The sequence below is a fragment of the Heterodontus francisci genome, chromosome 2, assembly GCF_036365525.1.
Source record: "Heterodontus francisci isolate sHetFra1 chromosome 2, sHetFra1.hap1, whole genome shotgun sequence".
In the NCBI taxonomy this organism is placed as follows: Eukaryota; Metazoa; Chordata; class Chondrichthyes; order Heterodontiformes; family Heterodontidae; genus Heterodontus; species Heterodontus francisci.
Genome location: NC_090372.1, coordinates 94,676,743 through 94,697,481, shown reverse-complemented (window position 1 = coordinate 94,697,481; position 20,739 = coordinate 94,676,743). Strand labels below are relative to the sequence as shown.

The 20,739-nt window shown below is 43.1% G+C and overlaps 1 protein-coding gene across 1 annotated transcript in view; it reads left to right on the top strand.

Annotated features, from left to right (window-relative positions):
* Nucleotides 1-20,739, top strand: part of LOC137345649 (dynein axonemal heavy chain 11-like) — a 622,812-nt gene that overhangs the window by 420,447 nt on the left and 181,626 nt on the right. Inside the window, exons 52-53 of the mRNA XM_068008891.1 lie at nucleotides 1,270-1,412; nucleotides 9,523-9,684. Coding sequence (XP_067864992.1) covers nucleotides 1,270-1,412; nucleotides 9,523-9,684 — 305 coding nt within the window. The remainder of the gene's footprint in view (nucleotides 1-1,269; nucleotides 1,413-9,522; nucleotides 9,685-20,739) is intronic.

The following is a 20,739-nucleotide window of genomic DNA, read 5'->3' as shown; positions in this document are numbered from 1 at the left end:
GAACCCCCCCCCCCCAAAGCCCTCAGGAAGGGTGCCTCATGTTACAAGATGACCTCTCCGCGTGGCAGAGGCCCCCCTACCCCCAGCCACTGGTAAGATCCTAGATGGGGGTGGGAAGAGGCCCTTAATTGGCTGTTAATTGGCCACTTATGGGTCTCAATTGGCCTCTGAGCGTGAAGGCCATCGTTGGCCTATCCCACTCTCGGGAAGTTCGCCCTCCGCCCCACTGCCGCCTGCCCCACCACCACCCGTCACAATACTCCATGCCCCTCTGCCTCAGGGAGCCACACAAAATCCAGCCCAATGTTTCAGGTACTTTATAAATGTATCTTGTTGGTTCTGAATTGTTTTGTAATGCTGTGTGTGATTTGAGGGGAGAGAAACAATAAACATCAGAGATTTTAGCCTGACAGCAGCCTGGGGTAATTGGTTTACAGAAAGGTCTAGAGGTAGGCAAATTTGGATTTTATTGCCTTGCTTCCTGCTCCACACTTGCTAGTTTGTAATTTAATAGGTGGAAAATCATGTGCTAGCAGGCATAGAAATAGAAAACCCCAGCCTATATCTCTATGCACTCTGACTTTATATTACGGAATATTGTAGCAACACTCTGACTTAGCAGCACAATTCAGTGAAACAGGTTTCCTCCCTCGTTATGCACCTCATTGTGTTGCCATCCTCACAGACAACATCCAGTTGCAAATCAGAGTGGTGAATTGGTAAAATTAATAACAAATTATGCTTAATGATACCATACCATATGCCATCACTAATCAGTGCCAAATGATTGCTATGATCATGCTGCATCAATACACTGTAGTTGGCAGAAGTGCAGATAAATGGCTTTAGCAGTGAGGCAAAAGTGGATTTGCATGAGCAGCCAGGAATTTTGTTGTTTATGACTGACCTCATTATAAAGTCAAAATGCTGTGAAACTATTTCTTGTGATGTGAGATGGGGTGGCTGTAAATAGAGGGCATTTTTAAAATATGTACAATTTTAGTTTGCTGATTACTCTTTTCACCAACAGGTATTCTTGCTGAATTATTTTTTTTAAAAGAAAAGAAAATGTAATCGTGATGCAGTAGCTTAAATGAATGTTCGAGAAAAGTAATAACATTTCATTTTGAAAATATTTAGATAACATCTAAGCTTCCGAGGTCCCATTACCACCCCATCTCCCCCAAAAGATCAGCAGAAATATTGCTGTTACACTGCCATCCTTTTGATCAGACTGTGAGAATCAAAATCCTGACATGCTTTAAACAGGTGAAATTCCAGACCTGTTCAGTGATGAAGAAGTTGACAATATCATCGGCAGTATACGTAATGAGGTCCGAGGCCTAGGATTATTGGATAACCGGGAAAATTGCTGGAAGTTCTTCTTGAACAGAGCATGGCAGCAGCTTAAGGTATTTATGCTCCACAAAATAAAGAATCAGCAAAGTTCTTTCCTTGTAAGGAAACGGCAGACATTTTTAACTGTGAACTTAATATGTTCATTCCTCAAGATGGCAGTTTTTGGAATTTTAGATTACTTTTATAATGAGTTCTTTATGTTGTCTGATGCAACATAAATGATAAGCGTAGAGTCCAGTTATGCTAAAGATCTCAAACAGCTTTATTGCAGCTAAACTATTTTATACAGCCCAGAGCAAACTATTTACAGAACCTTCCTCTAGGTATTACAGTTGCAGAGTAATTCTGGCTTCGAGTCACATGACTACATCCTGGTACTCAGCTCATTAGCATACTAAGATCTTAAAGGAACATCACTCTTAAAGCCAATATCCCCTTTCTTTCCAAAGATAAGTCTTCTATGCTAAAAGCAAAAACACATAAAACTAGATAACATCAAAATTATTTACATGTGGATAGAGATTACGAAATTTACACATGCAGAGGCTTAAGAGCCCATATAACGTTTTGGTGGTTTGACAACTTTTGCTCGGGGAGTTTGCATCTCATTGGTTGCTGTTTTTCTGAGGTTTCTCGTTTTCTGCTTTCAGTTTCTGTTGCTCTGCCTTCAGCCTGCTAATATAGTCTGTTGATTTTCTCAGGATGACCACTTTTGAGGCCTTGTCATTCTTAGAAAGTCCTAGCACCTCATCTTGAAGAGCCAACAGACAATGCTTCAATCCATTCCTCCTCTGCCTCTTCAGGACATTGCATGCCCTTCACCTCTCCTCCTCATCCACATCTGAAGGTTTTGGGCTTAAGGTCAAGGACTTGTTGGGGAAGAAGTACTTGGTCTCAGGGAGGTATCTGTCCATTCTGGCTCATTGTCGTGATTGCTGAAGAGCAGAAGTGAAGGTGCGGCATAGTTGTGCTGTTGCTGTGTTTCCAGACTGCACCGTTTGATGCTGGTCAGAGTCCGTGAGTGGGTTCTGGTCCTTGTAGATTTCCCCTTGGGAATGCTCCCCACTGCCAACCTTTGCTTGTCAATATTTACAACGTCAATCTCTTCTTCTGAGTCGCTGGGGCGCGAAAAAGCACTGCCTGTTGACAGAGAACTTTCACCATCTGAATTTGGATCTTCATTCTCTTGGTGTGGCTTCTCTGAGAAGGGGCTGGTACTCTCCAAACCAGAATTACTGAGATCCTGGAGGAACTGTAACTCAATGTGGGTAGCCTTGGTCTCTTCTGCTGTAATGGGTACCTTGGTGACCTCGTGGATAGTTATGATGTTGAAGTCAAATATTTGTGGTTTCCATGCCGACTTGCGACAGCTGCATTGCATTGTTAATTTACCACTACAAAGGATGGGTGACCATTGTATGCAGATAATTTTGCAGTTGTCGGTTGTATCATTGACTTCCAACGACTCAGATACATATCCTTCAGGATTCAGACTGGTAGGATGTTTGCATTAGCGACGGTGTTGATCTCAACCCTGAATGTATATTTGCCAGCTTTCTTTGGGCACATGATGTTAATAGTGGCAAAAGCTTCCAGTTATTTGACTTCATCAAGATGATGTCTCAGGTTCACAATGTGAAGTGCCTTCTCGTCTTTTGGCTGAGAATTGCTTCTTTATGAGTCTGGTGTCAGGTCTGGTTCACTGTGGACTTCTAGAGCTCTCCTTGCTGCACCGGTTGCCTGTTAGCTTGTGTCGTACTGTGACATCTGGCTGTGTCTTCAGAGTCAGATTTCTTTCAAAGGTGGGCCCAGCTCCATTAGACGCTCTGACAGCTCATTTTCTGAAAATTCGCATTCGTTGCCCTTACTATGGCATCTATTGATGAACTGGTCTATTGATTCCTGTGGTTGTTGCTTGCAGGACATCAATTCCAAGCGGTGAATTTTAAAATTCACTGTTAACCGGAGCTGATCATCAAGCACTTTCCATAACTTTGCGGGATCTTTCTGTTCCTCTTCAAATAAGACAGAGGTATTGATTCTGTGTAACCCCTTATTTCTAATTGCTGTTAGTATTTTCACAACCTGATTCTCTGGTTCTACAGTCGCTTGATCTGTGAAGCATAACTGCGTTCTTGGTTTGAAAAGGTTGAACTCAGATAAGATATCAGTGGCCTTCCAGTCCATGCTAGGAAATTTGGTATCCATATTTCTGCTGTTCTTTTGCTTATAACTTGCTTTAAGACTTGTTCGATGACTCTGCGCTGTTTCCCCTTTAAGAAACTCTGTTATTTAGACCAGCTGCTTGGATGGAGAGGAGCAGGTGTTTGATAGTGTTCTGTGTTTGTCTTGCTTTCAGCGCTTAAGTCTGTCTGCTTACACAGCTGTTCAATTGTCTATTTTTATGCTAGAGCTTGTTTATGTTCTTCATGCTCGAGTTGTTTGATGTTTTTCTTTAGCTGTGGCTGCGTGAATGGAGACACTTCTTCATGCTTGAGTGTTTTAATGATTTTTTAAAAACATAGGCTGCGTGAATTTGGACTCTGCGGTGTTCGGAGGTTTTCCGCGCTTTTTGCTATTGGACTCCTCCTGTAATGGTGCCGACCTCAATCAGCTGGGAGGGGAATCGGGCCATCCCTTTTTTAAGGAGCCTTTAAAAAAAATCAATCTTTTAAGCAATTCAAAGCTTGATTTTTTTTAAACCAGTATCCCTCTACCATCAGCACAATGACTCACCCGACGCAGGAATTTATTTTCAGCCTGTCATTCTGAGCTCTGTCTTCTATAGCTGGTGGTAGGTTCTTTTTTCCTTCCACTGTTTGAGCCAGTATTTCTTTTGGCTGTGGGAAGGGTTGTTTTCACAAAGGGACATCACTCTTAAAGGCAACCACATAAAAACTTTAGGTCAGTTTCAATCAGAGGATTGATTCCTAATCCAGTCAGCTAGTTCTGTCTTCTTGCAGGTCAGCTGGAGTCCCAAGCAGAGTAGTAAATGTATCACCAGAACCTGTGCTGTCGCATGGAAAGTAGAGCATGATATTTTGATTTTTTTATAAATTTCCTTGGTATAATTGTAATACTCTTACTACCAAAAATGAGAAAACATTGCCGCTCTTTTTGTGAAAATATCTCATTGATGCATGTTAAAAATAAGGTTATGCATGTTCGTGTGATGCACTGGTAAGGCAACAGATTATACCACGTAATGGCAGGATTTTGGTTTAAACCTGCAGTTCCTCATGGAATGCCTGAGCTCAGCAGTGCTATCAATGGTGATGCCAAAAGAACCCAGTAACTTTGCCACACAGAGGGAAGACTGGAGTCTGACTCAAGGACTCACATACCTCCTAGTGGCCAATCCATGAGTGTCAATAACAAAAACCTGGGAATAATTGAATCTTTTGGTTAGGCAATATTGAACTGATGTGAGGGGATACAATTATGAAGGGGGGAATTTAAAATCAGGAAAAATAGATTTCTGTAATGTATTTCTATACATAAAAATCTCTCTGTCAGTTACTTGAATTTGGCTTGAAAACTTTCTCTATTTTTAATATTTTTTTTGTTGGAACAAGACCCAGATATAGTTGATACATTGACAAAGGGTGCAAAATAGAGGGGAACTGACAATCCCTCTTTCAGTGCATTCCTATCATAAATCCAGTGGGAGTGTAGCAGAAGGACCACAGGGAAGGCCAGGACCTGGAAACATCGAGGGTTATTTAAAGCCCCAAAAATTGTTGGGTTTGGGTTGGTCAGTAAGTTAAAATGTTGAAAATTTAAAATCTGAACACAACTCGCCTCAAACCCAGCACTTCAGGTTTGAACAAAGCTGGGCCAAAGGGCAGGTGACCACCCCGCTCCCAGGAGACTGGTCCATCATTGAGACCTATTGAGAAGCTTACCCGCCTCCAATTTAGCAGGATTTCTATTTTTAACCACAGTTGCCAGGACTTTCCAGGTCTTGGGAATCCTGACAGATGAAAGGAAATGAGAAAGGCTGTATCCAGGAGGTAAGTGCCTTTATGGCACTGTTTGTGGGCCAGGAGGAGCAGAAGTGTTTCCTTCAGGCCTAACCTTCACCACCCCCATTTCTGTCCCCGATCCAATCTTCAACCTCCCGCTCCAACTGCACCCACCCCCAACTTACCCCAACCCCATCTCTTTCCAGGATCTACAACTCAACTCCAATCTCTCCCTGATCTTCCATCCTTTTGTGATCACCCCAACCCTTCCAGCCATGCTCTACCACACCCATGGTCTCTAATCTCATTATGGAATAAACTTACTTGCTTCTGGGCTGTGGCCCATTCTGGACCGTTGCCTGCCTGACAGGCAGCCAAGCCTGTTAAGCAGGCTGGCCTCCAGATGTTCAAAAAAAAAATACATGTCATGGAGTCGGCCTGGACTTTCTGCAGGATTGCACCACTTATTTATTAACAGATCCTGGAATTGCATTCAGTACAATTCGAGATTCTGTGATCTTTTGTGCCATTTTTAAGAAGCAGGCCCAACCCAAAACACAGGCCATGCCCCAAGGGTGAATTAATTACCATTGAGAGTTTCTGCTAATTACACTCATTTGTAGGTGATGGATTAACACTGTAATTAAAAATGCCATTTTTTGTACAAATACATTTTCAACTTTATTAATCAAACTGCATCAAGTCTTAAATATATCAAGGAATATTTTTTACAGTAATTTTTTTCATGTAAGTGTATGTTTTAATATGCTGCCCAATTGCATTGGTTTATGACATATTTTGTGTTTGGCAATATGCAAATGAGTTTGAATGCAAACTAGGTGAGGGGAGATAACTTTTTGGGGCAACCGGCTGCCAGAGATACACACCTAGTGGTGCAGGTGCCCACCCAGAGGGTTGCTGACTTGTGCGCCACTGATCCCCACAACCAATCGGAGCAGTTTTCCCTGCTCTTCCACCCCCCCACCCCCCCCCCCCCCCCCCCCCACGCCCAGCCTGCAAATTTCACTCCTCCCCGCTCCCCACCCATGTCACACCTCAGACCTCTGTATGGAGATCCAAAGGCAAGGGAAATCCAGCTCGTGGCGCAGGTGCCGGTGCCATTTTTACAGGGCTTCAAGCCCTTCAGGTAAATTTAAATTTTTAAAGGTCCCACTGCACTAATATTACAAATAAAATTTTATTTAAATTTTGCATTCCCTCTCCCATCCCACCCTCCCCGCCCCACTGAATTCTCAATAAATGAAACGACCTATCCCCCCAGAAAATCAGGTTTTATTATGCCGAACTTTCACCCCTCAATTTCAGCACCTTTTGATTCTCGACCCCTTCTCACCCAATCCCTACAACCAATCGGAACGGTTTCCCGTGCTCTTCCCCCGCCCCCCCCCCCTCCCCCACCCTGCAAATTTCATTTCTCCCTCCTCCCCACCCGTGTCACGCTTTGGAACTCTGTACGGAGATCCAAAGGCATGGGAGTTCCAGCCAGCAGCCAGAATATTGGCGTGGGACGGCTGTCGCTACCAGTTAAGTCTTTATTCATTACTTGTAATATGATTAGCATATGCAGATGAACACTCCGCTGCTGAGCGGTGGGAAGCCTGCACCGAGGCCTCGCCGTGACTGGTAAAATGTGGCGGGGCCTTCCCGGAAGTCATTGGTAGTCGTGGCGGGCCTCTCCTGGAAGAATTTTCCAGGCCCTCCTACCATGACCCACAACGTCGGAGGGCTGGTAAAATTCAGCCCGAAATTTTTAAATTGAGTAACTCTCCCCTTGATCCCTTCCTACCCATTGACAGACTGCTCCTGCTCCTCCCCTCATCTTCCTCCTCCAACCTTTCCCTGTTCTATTCCATCATCTCCTTCAACCTCCTCTTCACCCCGATTCTCTTCTCATCTTTGTCCTGTCCCATTCTCTTCCCTTTCTCTTTTCCTTTCACCTCTGTCCCTGTTCATTCTCCAACTCCCCTCCCCCTTTCTCTTCATCTTCCCCTCCCTCCTTCCGTCAACTTCTCTCCATCACCTCCCGTCTGCCGCCGTCCCCTCCTCTTGTCCTTGATCCAGTTACCTCCCTACATTCTAACTCTGTTTGAACTGAATACTGCACTTGGTCTTAACTTCCTATATGCAATGTCAGAGGACAGCGACTATTATCATAATAAAATTGACTGTACTTGGGAAAATAGTGTCGTCCAGAGCAATACTCTTAATACCTTTGCTCTTGTCACAAAATAACCTTGTTTCCATGGTCTTCCACTGTAGTACAACCTGTTATTAAATTCTGTATGACACAGACACAGCGTACTCAATATTTAATGTCAGTTAAAGAAGCACTGCTTCTTTTGTATTAGTCCCCAAATTGTATATAAAATCTATTTATTATTTACTCACACCCTTACAGCTTAAACATGTAATTTTCTACTTTAGTTTTATCCTTTAATAAAGATTTTGTAGTTTAAACTTTAGAGCTTCACTCTTCACCATTCACCGTTCCCTTTATAGTATTCTTTTATCTACATGCCTATTAAAAGCAGTCAATTTCTCATGGAAGGATATTGGGGCTCACCCTTCCAGCACACACAGTGGGCTGGATTTTACCAGCCCCCCGACGTCAGGGGCCTTGGTGGGGGGTGGGGGCCCAGAAAATACCTCCGGGAGAGGCTCGCCACAGGCCTTGATGCCGGGAAGGGCCCGTCCCATTTTACTGGTGGCAGCGAGGCTTCATGGCAGCCCCACCCACTGCTTGACGACAGAAACTTAATTTAAATATTTCAATAAATGTTAATGAAAGCATAATTACTTACGTTATCACGACGGCCATCCCACGCCGATATTGCAGCCAGTTGCCGGAAGTCCTGTGCCTTCGGATCTCCGTTTGGAGATCCGAAGCAGAGCACTGGTGGGGAGGGGGGGGGGAGGAGTGAAGTTTTCAGGGTGGGGGGGGGCAACAGTTAAAACTTACGGGATTGGTGGAGGAGATGGTGGGAATGGGTTGAAGGGTAAAGTGGAGAAAGTTCGGGGAGAAAAAGTTGGAATCGAAATTTTAATTTTTTTGGCTGGAAAGGGCTATTTAGATATTGATTACTCAGTGGGGGAGTGGGAGAGGGGATTTAAATGGATAAAGTTTTAATTTTAAATATTTCCCACCTGTACCTTTAAAAATTAAAATGAATCGGTAGGGCTTGAAGCCCTTTAAAATGGCGCCTGCGCAGTGGTGCCGGATGCTGTTGCCAGGGATGGAGCGCCCGGCCCCTCTGTCATCGGGGGTGGGCGTTCTGCCCCCTCCATGTAAATGAACCACCGTGCTAAATATCGCGGCGGCTCAGCGGCGCACATCTTGCGCATGCACCAGGCTGCAAGATAGGCAGCAACCTTTAAAAATTCAGCCCACTATCTCCAACAGAAAGCCAGCATATCTGGATCCTATGCTGAGAGCTGCTGTGGAATGCTGATGTCATGGAGAGGGCATGAACATTGGGAGCTCCTGTGACCTCATCTTCACAGAAGGTTGGGGCATCGTTGAAGCTCAGTATGCCCAGTGGGAAAAGGTGTATTCACCATTTTGCTGATGGTAGTGGGGCACACCTGGGGTTCCAAGCCTGGATTGTAGGGAATCCTCATTCCTGGAACTAGCATACTCCATCAGACTTTCAGATATGTTGCAGGGGCAGGGAATGTTCCCGAGATGTAAATGTAGTGGCACTGGTCCCACCAAGACCATTCAAATGAGGTGCCCTCTTACTGACTCCATACAATCTGATGGGACCAGTGCTGGAGTTATTAGCAGGTTCAGTCCCAATGTAATTGCTGGGATCATGACCAGTGGATTTTTGGGTCAACTTTTTCCACATAACTGAAAATAATCTTTTTTTTAAATGACCAGAATTCTCTAATTAACAAAAATTACAGTACATTTAAAATGTTGGTACACCTTCCTTAAAAATAAACATTTTTTTGTCTTGAATAATTCACTAGTGCCATGCTTTTAGTCCATTTGAAGTGAAACAACCTTCTATTAATCTAAATTAGGTCCAATTCTTAAGTAGGGAAGTGGCTTCTTAGATGAATTTATTAGAATTCTGATCCACTGGTAATCTTCTCATGTGATCATAGTTCACCCTGAGTACATGCTTTGATCAAGGCCATTATATGGTTATGCTTGTAATCTTGTTCCCCGCAGGTTGTTCTCTGCTTTTCTCCAGTTAGTTCAACCTTGCGCGTGAGAGCCCGGAAGTTCCCAGCCATAGTTAACTGCACAGCTATTGACTGGTTTCATGAGTGGCCACAGGAGGCCCTAACGTCTGTCAGCAGGAGATTCATTGAGGAGATTGAGGGGATTAAGGTGCGTATCTTATCAGTGTCAGTCAAAGTTAATGTGCAGAAATGCATCAACATATGAGACTTAAAGATATTCTTACCTTAGTCACATTGTTTTAAGTGATAACGATCATTGAAACATATGATCCTTTTGTGCTAAATATTCTGACAAAGTCAAAATGTTCATTTAAGTAAGAAATACTTCTGAAATCTCATTGCAGTGATTAATCACAGGACTATGATGTACATTATACATTTCTTTGAGGAAAAATTCTGAGTCTGCAATTTGAGATACAACATTCTGTAAATATTAAAACTAACAGATATGTTAATACATCATGCACACACATTTACTAAAACATTAGTTTCACAATATCACAGTTTATTAATTATAATGCCCACAATCTTTTAATAATTTTATTGACAGATTTGATAAGGATACATCAGAATATCAATATTAGTATTAATTTAAAAGTTGCTTAGAGATGTAATTGACAGGAATTTCTAAAGTGTCATATTTCATTTGCTTCATCTAGTAATGAACATGTAAAATGTTATATCCAGTAATTTAAAATATTTTTTATGTTGCAATTAATAAAGCACAATAAGTGGTATTTTGTGCTTCAAGTGTTAGCTTAATATTGGTCAGGAATCAGTCATGATGTTGCTTTGACATCAGCAGGAGATGCAACAAAGCTGTTTCAATTACATGGGCCAGTCAGCCCTGTGCTTTAGCAAAGGTTTTTATCAAGTCATGGAGTCAATTACATTGATTTCACATTTACAGTTTTTTTTTTAAAGTAGCTGCTTCACATATCTGTATTTTCAATAGATCAGTATTGGAATTCCTCTTTTAAAAAAAAATTAGCCCAGAAATTGAATCGCACTGAAATTAGCCCCAATGAGACCGATGGCTAGACCATGGCAAATTGTTCTGCCAGCCTGCGTGCGCCATTCACAGCCCCAGAAGCAGCCCAGGGTTTGGAGGGAGCGGGAACAACAAGTTCGGCAGGCTCAGATGCCAGCTGAGGGCCTCAGGTGGGGTGGAAGTTGTGTGGTGCAGGGAAGCAATCCAAAGCACTCCTACGCCTCTTGGCTCCACAATAACATAAGTAAAAGAAAATGTGAAGCTTACCTTTTGGATGGCAGCTTCCAGAGCTCCTTTTAAGAACTATTGGTTGCTGATCGCCTGAAAGAACTGACCGCAGTATGAATGGCGTATGCTCTGTTCAGTCTGTTCACTCATGAACACAAAACAGCCTGGAACAGGCGTTTGACCCCCGATTTGCATATGCAGTGGGCATAGCTCGAGTTTCAGACACATGTTCAATATGTCCATTGTGAAGCCAATCCATTGTAGCAAATGACGCACTTCCAGTACAGAATGGGCACACAGATAACCATACTGGTCCCTTAGGCACCCGATTTACACCTGTAAAGCAAGAATAAGATTGAATTTAGAGGCTGTGCTGTTCAAATATAGTTGTTGTGAAAAATAAGTGTTTAAGAGCTTCATACAATTAGCTAAACAAAAGCACATAATTGTGCTATATGCACAGTTACTATTTTTTAACATTTTCAAGCTCCATATGAAGTCTGAAGATCTTAATTATAAGCCTTAAATGATCATATAGCAATCAGCAGCTCAAGTTCCGTATTGTGGTAACTACTGATTGTATTACAACGTGTTAATTCTATTACCTTTAATGCTTGGGTTTTCTGTGAAATCCCTAGAAGGAGAATTTAAAATTATTCAGCCAGGAAGACAATTTAAAGGTTTCTTTTATCTCATGCTCTGGATATGTGTGAAATTTTAACATTGATTCTGCATTAATAATAGGAAAAGCAGATTAGCAGATTTCGGAATTAGCATTCTATTCATAACCTCAACATTTTAGTGAATTTGGCTCTTGCAGTAACTCATTAATAGATATTTTATGAGAATTTCTATACTTCATGCAGTTCCACCAACATCAGGAATTACTTAGAAAATTATTTGATGTAATATAAAATCAAGCTATTAGATTAAGAAAGAAATTCATAAACTCTGTTCTTTTTTCGCAACACTTTAACTTGTGCATTATTATTTTACAATGCAAATTCATTTCCATATAAGTAACCAACATTTTATTACTAATAAAATTAATTTAAAAATATAAGCAAGCTATACAGTTTTCAAAGTTTATGATGTAATTTAAATATTAATCAATCAAGATTCAAGCCTTCACAAATCAGTGTATTAAAATTACAATTTTAAAAAACTGAAGGGAAATACCAAAGATCTTTTCTCTTGAGTTTTTTTTGTTTATGCGGAATCAGTTTAATTCATCATCAGAAATTTGTTAAATTTGATTTTATTTTGATAGTTTTTCTTTTTAAAAAAAATCCAAAGTCATTCCTGTTATGAACTCTAACAGATAATAAAATAAAACTCCTGGCGCCAAGAACAAAATATCTGACACAATTTGCTTTAAGTGAAATTTAAGCATTTTAAGACTATGATTTCATCTTGCAAATCCCCAAAAAAGAATGACTTATACCTCTTTTCACATAAAACAAGGGCATTTGTTGCATGCATCACTGCACTGTGCTCGCAGACAAATGCAAAGAGGACAGTGTTGAAAAAAATCATAGCGATCAATCATTGGCAGGACAAATAATTTATGCTAATGAAATTACAATAATTAGTAGTCACACAATGACCCTTTGAGAATCCACAGCTGTTAAAGTCAGGAAGTGCTGTCACCACTGAGCTTATCGGAACAGAAGGGACAAATTGTGAATGAAGGATAGAGCAGTCATCAAAGAGTTCTGCTCTGGGGCGATTATCGTTATCTGAAAGCAGTGTGAATTACTACCAGCTGCTCTCTGACTGACTGTGTCTACCATGCTGTGTTGTTTTGTTAAGTTAATGGCAACTGCCATTTTACCCCTTGAGATGTGTCTTCTCAAAGCAGTTTAAGTGCCTCAAGATACAGGTTTAGAAAATTGGTTTCCGGCACAAATGTTTTGATTTGGGGCAGACTATTCCCCAGCAAAGATTGAATTAATATATTGTCTTGGTATACGCAACCATCTTAACAGAGCTTGAGAAACTCTGACAAGCAAATATTGTACTTCTCTTTAATCAGATAGGTGTCCTTCATTATAAATGTGTTAAACAATTCTTCACCCTCAAGAGCATCACAAAAGACAAGACAAAGCCATACCCAGCCCAATCAACCCTGCAAAGTCTTCATCACTGACATCTGAAGACTTCTGCCAAAATTGGGAGAGTTGTCCCAGTGACTAGACAATTAACAGCTTGACAGAATCACACTTAGAGAATCATAAGAGAATTATGGCCAATGTACCAGACTCCTCCAATGTCATCACTGGCTATGTCCTGTCCCACCGGCAGGTCAGACCCACTAGAGTTGGTGGCACAGTGGTATACAGTGTGGAGGGAGAGGTCCCAGGGAGACCTCAACATTGACTCCGGTCCCCATGAGTCTCATGGCATCAGGTCAAATATGGGCAAGGGAACCTCCTGCTGATTATCACCTTCCCTCAGCTGATGAATTAGTACTCCTCCATGTTGAACACCACTTGGAAGTGACTCTGAGCAAAATAACAATGGCACAGAATGTACTCTGGGTTGCGGACTTCAATGTCCATCACCAAGAGTGGCTCGGTCGCACCACTACTGACAGCTGGCCAAGGAAAGATATAGCTGCTAAACTGCTGACAGGTGGTGAGAGAACCAACACGAGTGAAAAACCTGTTTGATTTTGTCCTCACCAACCTACCTGTTGTAGATGCATCTATCCATGACAGTATTGATAGGACTGACTGTGGCACAGTCCTTGTTGAGGCAAAATCCTGACTTCACACAGAGGATACCCATCATTGTGTTGTGTGGCACTACCACCGTGCTAATTGGGTTAGATTCAGAACAGATCCAGTCGCTCAAAACTGTTCCTCCATGAGGCGCTGGGGACAATCAGCAGCAGCAAAATTGCAATCCACCATAATCTGTAAGCTCATAGCCTGGCATATCCTTCATTCTACCATTACCATCAAGCCAGGAGACCAATCCTGGTTCAATGAGGAATGTAGAAGAGTATGGCAGGAGCAGCACCAGGCATACCTAAAAATGAGGTGCCAACCTGGTGAAGCTGCAATACAGGACTACATACATGCTAAACAGTAGAATCAGCATGCTATTGTCAGATCTAAGGGATCCCACAACCAACAGATCAGATCACTGTTCTGCATTCCTGCAACATCGAGTTGGCTCCAAGAACATCCCCAACCTCAGTGATGGCAGAGCCCAGCACATGAATGCAAAAGATAATGCTGAAGTGTTTGCAACCATCTTCAGCAAGAAGTGTGAAGTGGATAATCCATCTTGGCCTCCTCCTGAGGGCTCCACCATTACAGCACCAGTATTCAGCCAATTTGATTCAATCCATGTGATATCAAGAAATGGCTGAACACTCTGGATATAGCAATGGTTTTGGGCCCTGATGATATCCTGGTTGTAGTGCTGAAGACTTGTGCTCCAGAATTAGCCATGCTTCTGTCCAAGCTATTCCTGTATAGCTACAACACTGGCATCGACCCAACAAAGTGCAAAATTGCCCAGGTGCTTCCTTTCCACAAAATACAGGACGAATTGAGTCCGTCCAATTACCACCCCATCAGTCTACTCTCAATCATCAGCAAAGTGATGGAAGGTATCATTGACTGTGCTATCAAGTGGCCCTCACTCACAAATAACCTTCTTGCGGATGCTCAGTTTGGGTTCTGCCAGGGTCACTTTTCTCCAGACCTCATTACAGCCTTGGTTCAAACATGGACAAAGGAGCTGAATTCCAGAGGTGAGGTGAGAATGGCTGCCCTTGATATCAAGGCAGCATTTGAACAAATGTGACATCAAGAACTCCTAGTAAATTTGAAGTCAGTGGTAATCAGGGGAAAACTCTCCACTGGTTGCAGTCATACCTAGCACAAAGGAAGATGATTGTGGTTGTTGGGAGTCCAGTCATCTCAGCACCAGGACATTGCTGCAGGAGTTCCTCAAGATAGTGTCCTAGGCCCAACCATCTCCAGTTGCTTCACCAATCACCTTCCCTCCATCATAAGGTCAGAAGTGGGAAGTTCGCTGATTGCACAGTGTTCACTTCCATTCCTAACTCCACAGATACTAAAGCAATGCACGCTCACATGCAACAAGACCTGGCCAACATTCGGGCTTAGGCTGCTGAGTGGTAAGTAACATTCGCACCACATAGGTGCCAGGCAATGACCATCTCCAACAAAAGAGAGTCTAACCACCTCACCTTGACATTCAACGGGATTACCATCGCTTAATCCCCCACCATCATCATCCTGGAGAAACTTAACTGGACCAGCCATATAAATACTGTGGCTACAACAGCAGGTAGGAGGCTGGGGATTCTGCACCATATGACTCACCTGTTGACTCCCAAAGCCTTTCTATCATGTATAAGGCACAAGTCAGGAGTGTGATGGAATACTCTTGTCCACTTGCCTGGATGAGTGCAGCTCCAACAACACTCAGGAAGCTCAACACCATCCAGGACAGAGCAGCCTGCTTGAATTGTCCCCCTACCCACCACCTTAAACATTCACTCCCTCCACCACTAACGCACATTGGCTGCAATGTGTTCCAGCTACAAGACAAACTGCAGCAACTCGCCAAGGCTTCTTCGACAGCACCTTCTAAACTCATGACCTCTGCCAGCAAAAAGGACAAGAGCAGCAGGCGCATGGGAACACGACCATCTACAAGTTCCCTCCAAGTCACACACCATCCTGACTTGGAAACATATCACCGTTCTTTCATTGTCACTGGATCAAATCCTGGAACTTCCTACCTAATAGCACTGTAGGTGTAACTTCACCACATGGACTGCAATGGTTCAAGAGGCTGGCTCATCACCACCTTCTCAAGCGCAAGTAGGAATGGGTAATAAATGCTAACGTTGCCAGATACTCCCACATCCCATGAATGAAAAAAATAAAGATGCTATCTCATATATGCAGAGAAGTCTTGCTATGGAGTTCAGTCTATTGTGTTTTATACCAACATATAGAGTGTGAAGAATGATGAGGTAAAACAGTCATTGTGTCGTTTTTCAATTTTAACAACTGTTGCAAATCATATAGGTGTCTCCCAAATTACAGATGTGAAGTCCTGGCGCATGCCACTTTGCACCAGGAGTACTCAAGACAGAATTTTGCCTTGTAGGTTGGAGAATGTTTTTAAAAGTAAAACTTTCATTCCAACTAAGAAAAAGAACAACTAACAGAAAATATAAGGAACACTAGGTGGATAGTCAGAATTTTAAACAAAGTTCTAATTTTGTACAATTACCTGCAACTTCAGTAATTTATCTGTCCACATCTAAAATCAATTATGCCTGACTTTTATCTAAAGATACTAAACATATAATGACAGTGTGATGGTGAATTATGTATGGCCTAGCTTAGTGTTTGTGTACCTCATTTAATTCATATTAATTGATTTTTGGGCATCTGTTGATTAATTAAACTAGCTTCATGTGTACAAGATTCATTAGATCAACCATTAGATGTGATGTGATGTACAATAAAGCCGAACAGAGGACATCGAGAGGACGATGTGCTAAAGAAATTTGTAGGTGACTTAGGCGTTAAAGGGGAATGTAAGTACAGGCATGGTCACATAGATGTTTTGCTACTGGACTGGTAATCCAGAGGCCTGGACATGAGTTCAAATCCCACCACGACAGCTGGGGAATTTAAATTCAGTTAATTAAATAAATCTGGAATTAAGAAGCAAGTAACAATAATAGAGATCATGGAACTTCTGGATTGTTATAAAAACCCACCTGGTTTGCTAATGTCCTTTAGGGAACGAAGTCTGCTGTCCTTACCCAGTGTGGCCTACAGCCCTAAAACAATGTAGTGGACTCTTAACAGTCCTCTGAAATGATCTAGCAAGCTACTCAGTTGTACCAAATCAATACGAAAATGTCTAAGAAGAATAAAACCTGGGCAAACCTCCAGCATCGACCCAGAAAGAACCACAGCCAGCCCAGTTGACCTGCAAACCTCGCCTCACTAAAATCTGGGGCCTTGTGCCAAAATTGGGAGAGTTGTCCCACAGACGAGTCGACCAACAACCTGACATAGTCATAATCATATTCACAGAATCATACCTTTTGACCAATGTCCTGTACTCCTCCAATACTATCCTTGGCCTATCTGTCCCACCACAGGGTGACCCACCAGAGGTGGCACCACAGTGATGTACAGTTGGGAGGGAGTGACCCTGGGAGCCCTCAGCATTGACTCCAGACCCCATGAAGTCTCATGGCATCAGGTCAGACGTGGGCAAGGAAATCTCCTACTGATTACAACCTACAGTCCTCCCTCAGCTGATGAATCAGTAAATCTCCATCTTGAACACCACTTGGAAGAAGCACTGAGGATAGCAAGGACACAACATGTACTCTGGGTGGAGGCCTTCAATATCCATTACCAGTAGTGTTTCAGTAGCACCACTGCTGATCAAACTGGTCAAGTCCTGAAGAACATAGCTACCAGTCTGCGCCTGTGGCAAGTAGGAGAACCAGCACAAATAAAAGAACCTACTTGACCTCATCCTCACCAGCATACCTGTTGCAGTTGCATCTATCTATGACAGTATTGATAGGAGTGACCACGAAGTCCCATCTTCACACTGAGGACACCCGCCACTGCGTTGTGTGGCACTACCGCCGTGCTAAATGAGATAGATTCAGAACATATCTAGCAGCTCAAAATAACAGGAGGTGCTGTAGGCCATCAGCAGCAGCAGAATTGAATTCCACTATAATCTCTAACCTCATAGCTTAGCATATCCCTCACTCTACCATTAACATCAAGCCAGGGGACCAACCCTAGTTTAATGAGGAATGCAGGAGAGCATGGCAGGAGCAGCACCAGGTGTACCTAAAAATGAGATGCCAACCTGCTGAACCAACAATACAGGACTACAGGCATGCTAAACAGAGGAAGTAGCATGCTGTAGGCAGTGCTAAGCAATCCCAGAACAAACTATTCAGATCAAAGCTCTGCAGTCCTGCCACATCCATTCGGGAATGGTGGTGGACTATTAAACAAATAACAGGCAGAGGAAGCTCCATAAATATCCCGATCATCAGTACGTGAATGTAAAAGAAATGGTGGAAGCATTTGAAACTATTTGCAGCCAAATTTCCCAAAGGGATGATCTATCTCGGTCTCGCTTTATGTCTCCACCATCACAGATGCTAGACGTCATCAGTTAGATTCACTGCACTTGATACTGGATACAGTAAAGGCTACAGGCCCTGACAGTGCTGAAGACTTGTGCTCCAGAAAGAGTCACGCTTCAATCCAAGCTGTTCCTGTACACCTACAACACTGGCATCTACACAGCAATGTAGAAAATTGCCCAGTTATGTCCTATCCACAAAAAGCAGGACAAAGCCTATCTAGCCAATTACCACCCCATCTGTCTACTCTCAATCATCAGCAAAGTAATGGAAGGTGTCGTCAAGCGACACCTACTCACCAATAACTTGCTCACCGCTGCTCAGTTTGGGTTCTGCTAGGACTGCTCAGCTCCAGCCCTCATCACAGCTTTGGTCCAAACATGGACAAAAGAGCTGAATTCCAGAGGTGAGGTGAGAGTGACTGCCATTAACATCAATGTAGCATTTGACAGAGTGTGGCATCAAGGAGCCCTGGTAAAATTGAAGTCAATGGGAATCGGAAAAAACTCTCCACTGGGTGGAGTCATACCTAGCACGAAAGTGGCTATGATTGTTGAAGGCCAGTCATCTCAGCCCCGGCAAATCGCTGCAACAGTTCTTCAGGGCAGTGTCCTAATCCCAATCACCTTCATGTGGCCTATGAGGTCAGAAGTGGAGATGTTCACTGATGATTATAGTGTTCAGTTCCATTCACAACTCCTTAGATAGTGAAGCAGTCCATGCCCAGATGCAGCAAGACCTGTACAACATTGAAGCTTGGGCTGATAAATGGTACATAACGTTTGCATCACACAAGTGCCAGGTAATGACCCTCCCCAACAAGAGGGAGTTCAACCACCTTGCCTTGATTTTCAATGGCATTACCATCATTGAATCCCTTACCATCAACATCCTGAGGGTCATCATTGACCAGACGTGTGTGACGTGGCTCAGTGGGTAGCACTCTTGACTCTGAGTCATGAAGATCGTGGTTCAAGTTCCACTCCAGGGCTTGAGCACAAAAATCAAGGCTGATGCTCCAGTCCAGTACTGAGGGAGTACTGCACTGTCGGTGGTGCCGTCTTTCGGATGAGACGTTAAACTGAGGCCCCATCTGCTGCTTGGGTAGATGTAAAAGATCCCTTGACATTATTTCAAAGAAGAGCAGTGGCATTATCCCCAATGTCCTGGCTAATATTTATCCCTCATTCAACATCACAAAAACATTATTGAATGGCGGAGCAAGCTCGAAGGCCCGAGTGGCCTACTCCTGCTTCTAATTCATATGTTCGTATAATCATCATCACATTGCTGTTTATGGATGTTTACTGTGTGCAAATTAGCTGCTGCATTTCCTACATTACAACAGTGGCTACATTTCAAAAGTACGCCATTGTCTGTAAAGCACTTTGGAACATCCGGTGGTCGTGAAAAGTGCTATATATATGCAAGTCTTTCTTTCTTTCAGACTCTTAACTGGACCAGCCACATAAATACGGTGACGACATGAGAAAGTCAGAGGCTGGGAATTCTGCGGTGAATAACTCACTTACTGATTCCCCAAATACTGTACACCATCTACCAGGTACAAGTCTGGAGTGTGATGTAATACACCCCTCTTGCCTGGATGAGTGCAGCTCCAACAATACTCAAGAAGCTCTACACCATCCAGGACAAGGCAGTCCACTTGCTTGGCACGCCATCTACCGCTAGCACACCATGGCAGCAGTGTGTACCATCTGCAAGATGCACTGCAGCACCTTCCAAACCTGAGACCTCTACCACCTGGAAGAACATGGGCAGCAGGCACATGGGAACACCAACTGCAAGTTCACTTCCAAGTCACACACCATCCTGACTTGGAAATATATCGCCATTCCTTCCTCATTGCTGGGTCCTAACCTGGAACTCCCTGCCTAACAGAACTGTGGATGTATCTACACCACAGGGACTGCGGGACTGCAGCACTACAAGAAGGCAGCTTGCCATCACCCTTCTGACGGTAATTGGGGATGGGCAATAAATGCAGAATCCCATGACCGAATAAAGAAAAGCAGTGGGAAGCATGTACAGCGTTATATATATATGGCATTTGTAAAACTTACTTCAGTCTTTAAGGGCAATCCTACATTGTAATTGGCTATTATAAAACTGGAAGTTTTATTATTGAATAGATAATTATACATGAGATCATGGGGCCAGCTTTCATCCCCTCTGCCAGGCAGGAATGGAGTGATAGGGCAATGAAAATTGCAACGCAACACTTACTGTCCCATTTCCGCGACCACTGGCTCTCTGCGATTTTGGAGGCGACTCGCAAACTGCCGAGTGCTACCGTCCGAAACGGATGTGAACCTACTTAATATATGAAAGTCGGGGTTCTATGACTTACCTCAATGGAATTTTGGGCTACCACTGAGCATATGTGCTGAGTAAGCCTCACCCAGTGGAATTGAACAGCCTAACCAGCTTTCATTAAAGGGACCATTGGAAACTATTGCAAAAATGTAAACGGTAAGTTGCTGCAACAAACTTGTGGATCATCTCGCCCGTTCCCGGTCATGGGAACTTAAGTCTCTCGCCTGTACAAAATGTCCCTACCAGCTTGGCTCCATAAAGGAGCCTCCAGATTTCCCCCAGTCAGCAGCTTGCCAGACAAAGTAAAAAGAGGTCGAACCATAAAAATTGTTCGAGCCTCTCATCAGTTACATCAGCCGGCCTCTGGGCAAAACCAGATGCCTGCCTGATGTCCACCTACAATGAAAAGTGACTCTTCCCCCCCCCCCCCTCCGAAACTGTTCACATGATTATTA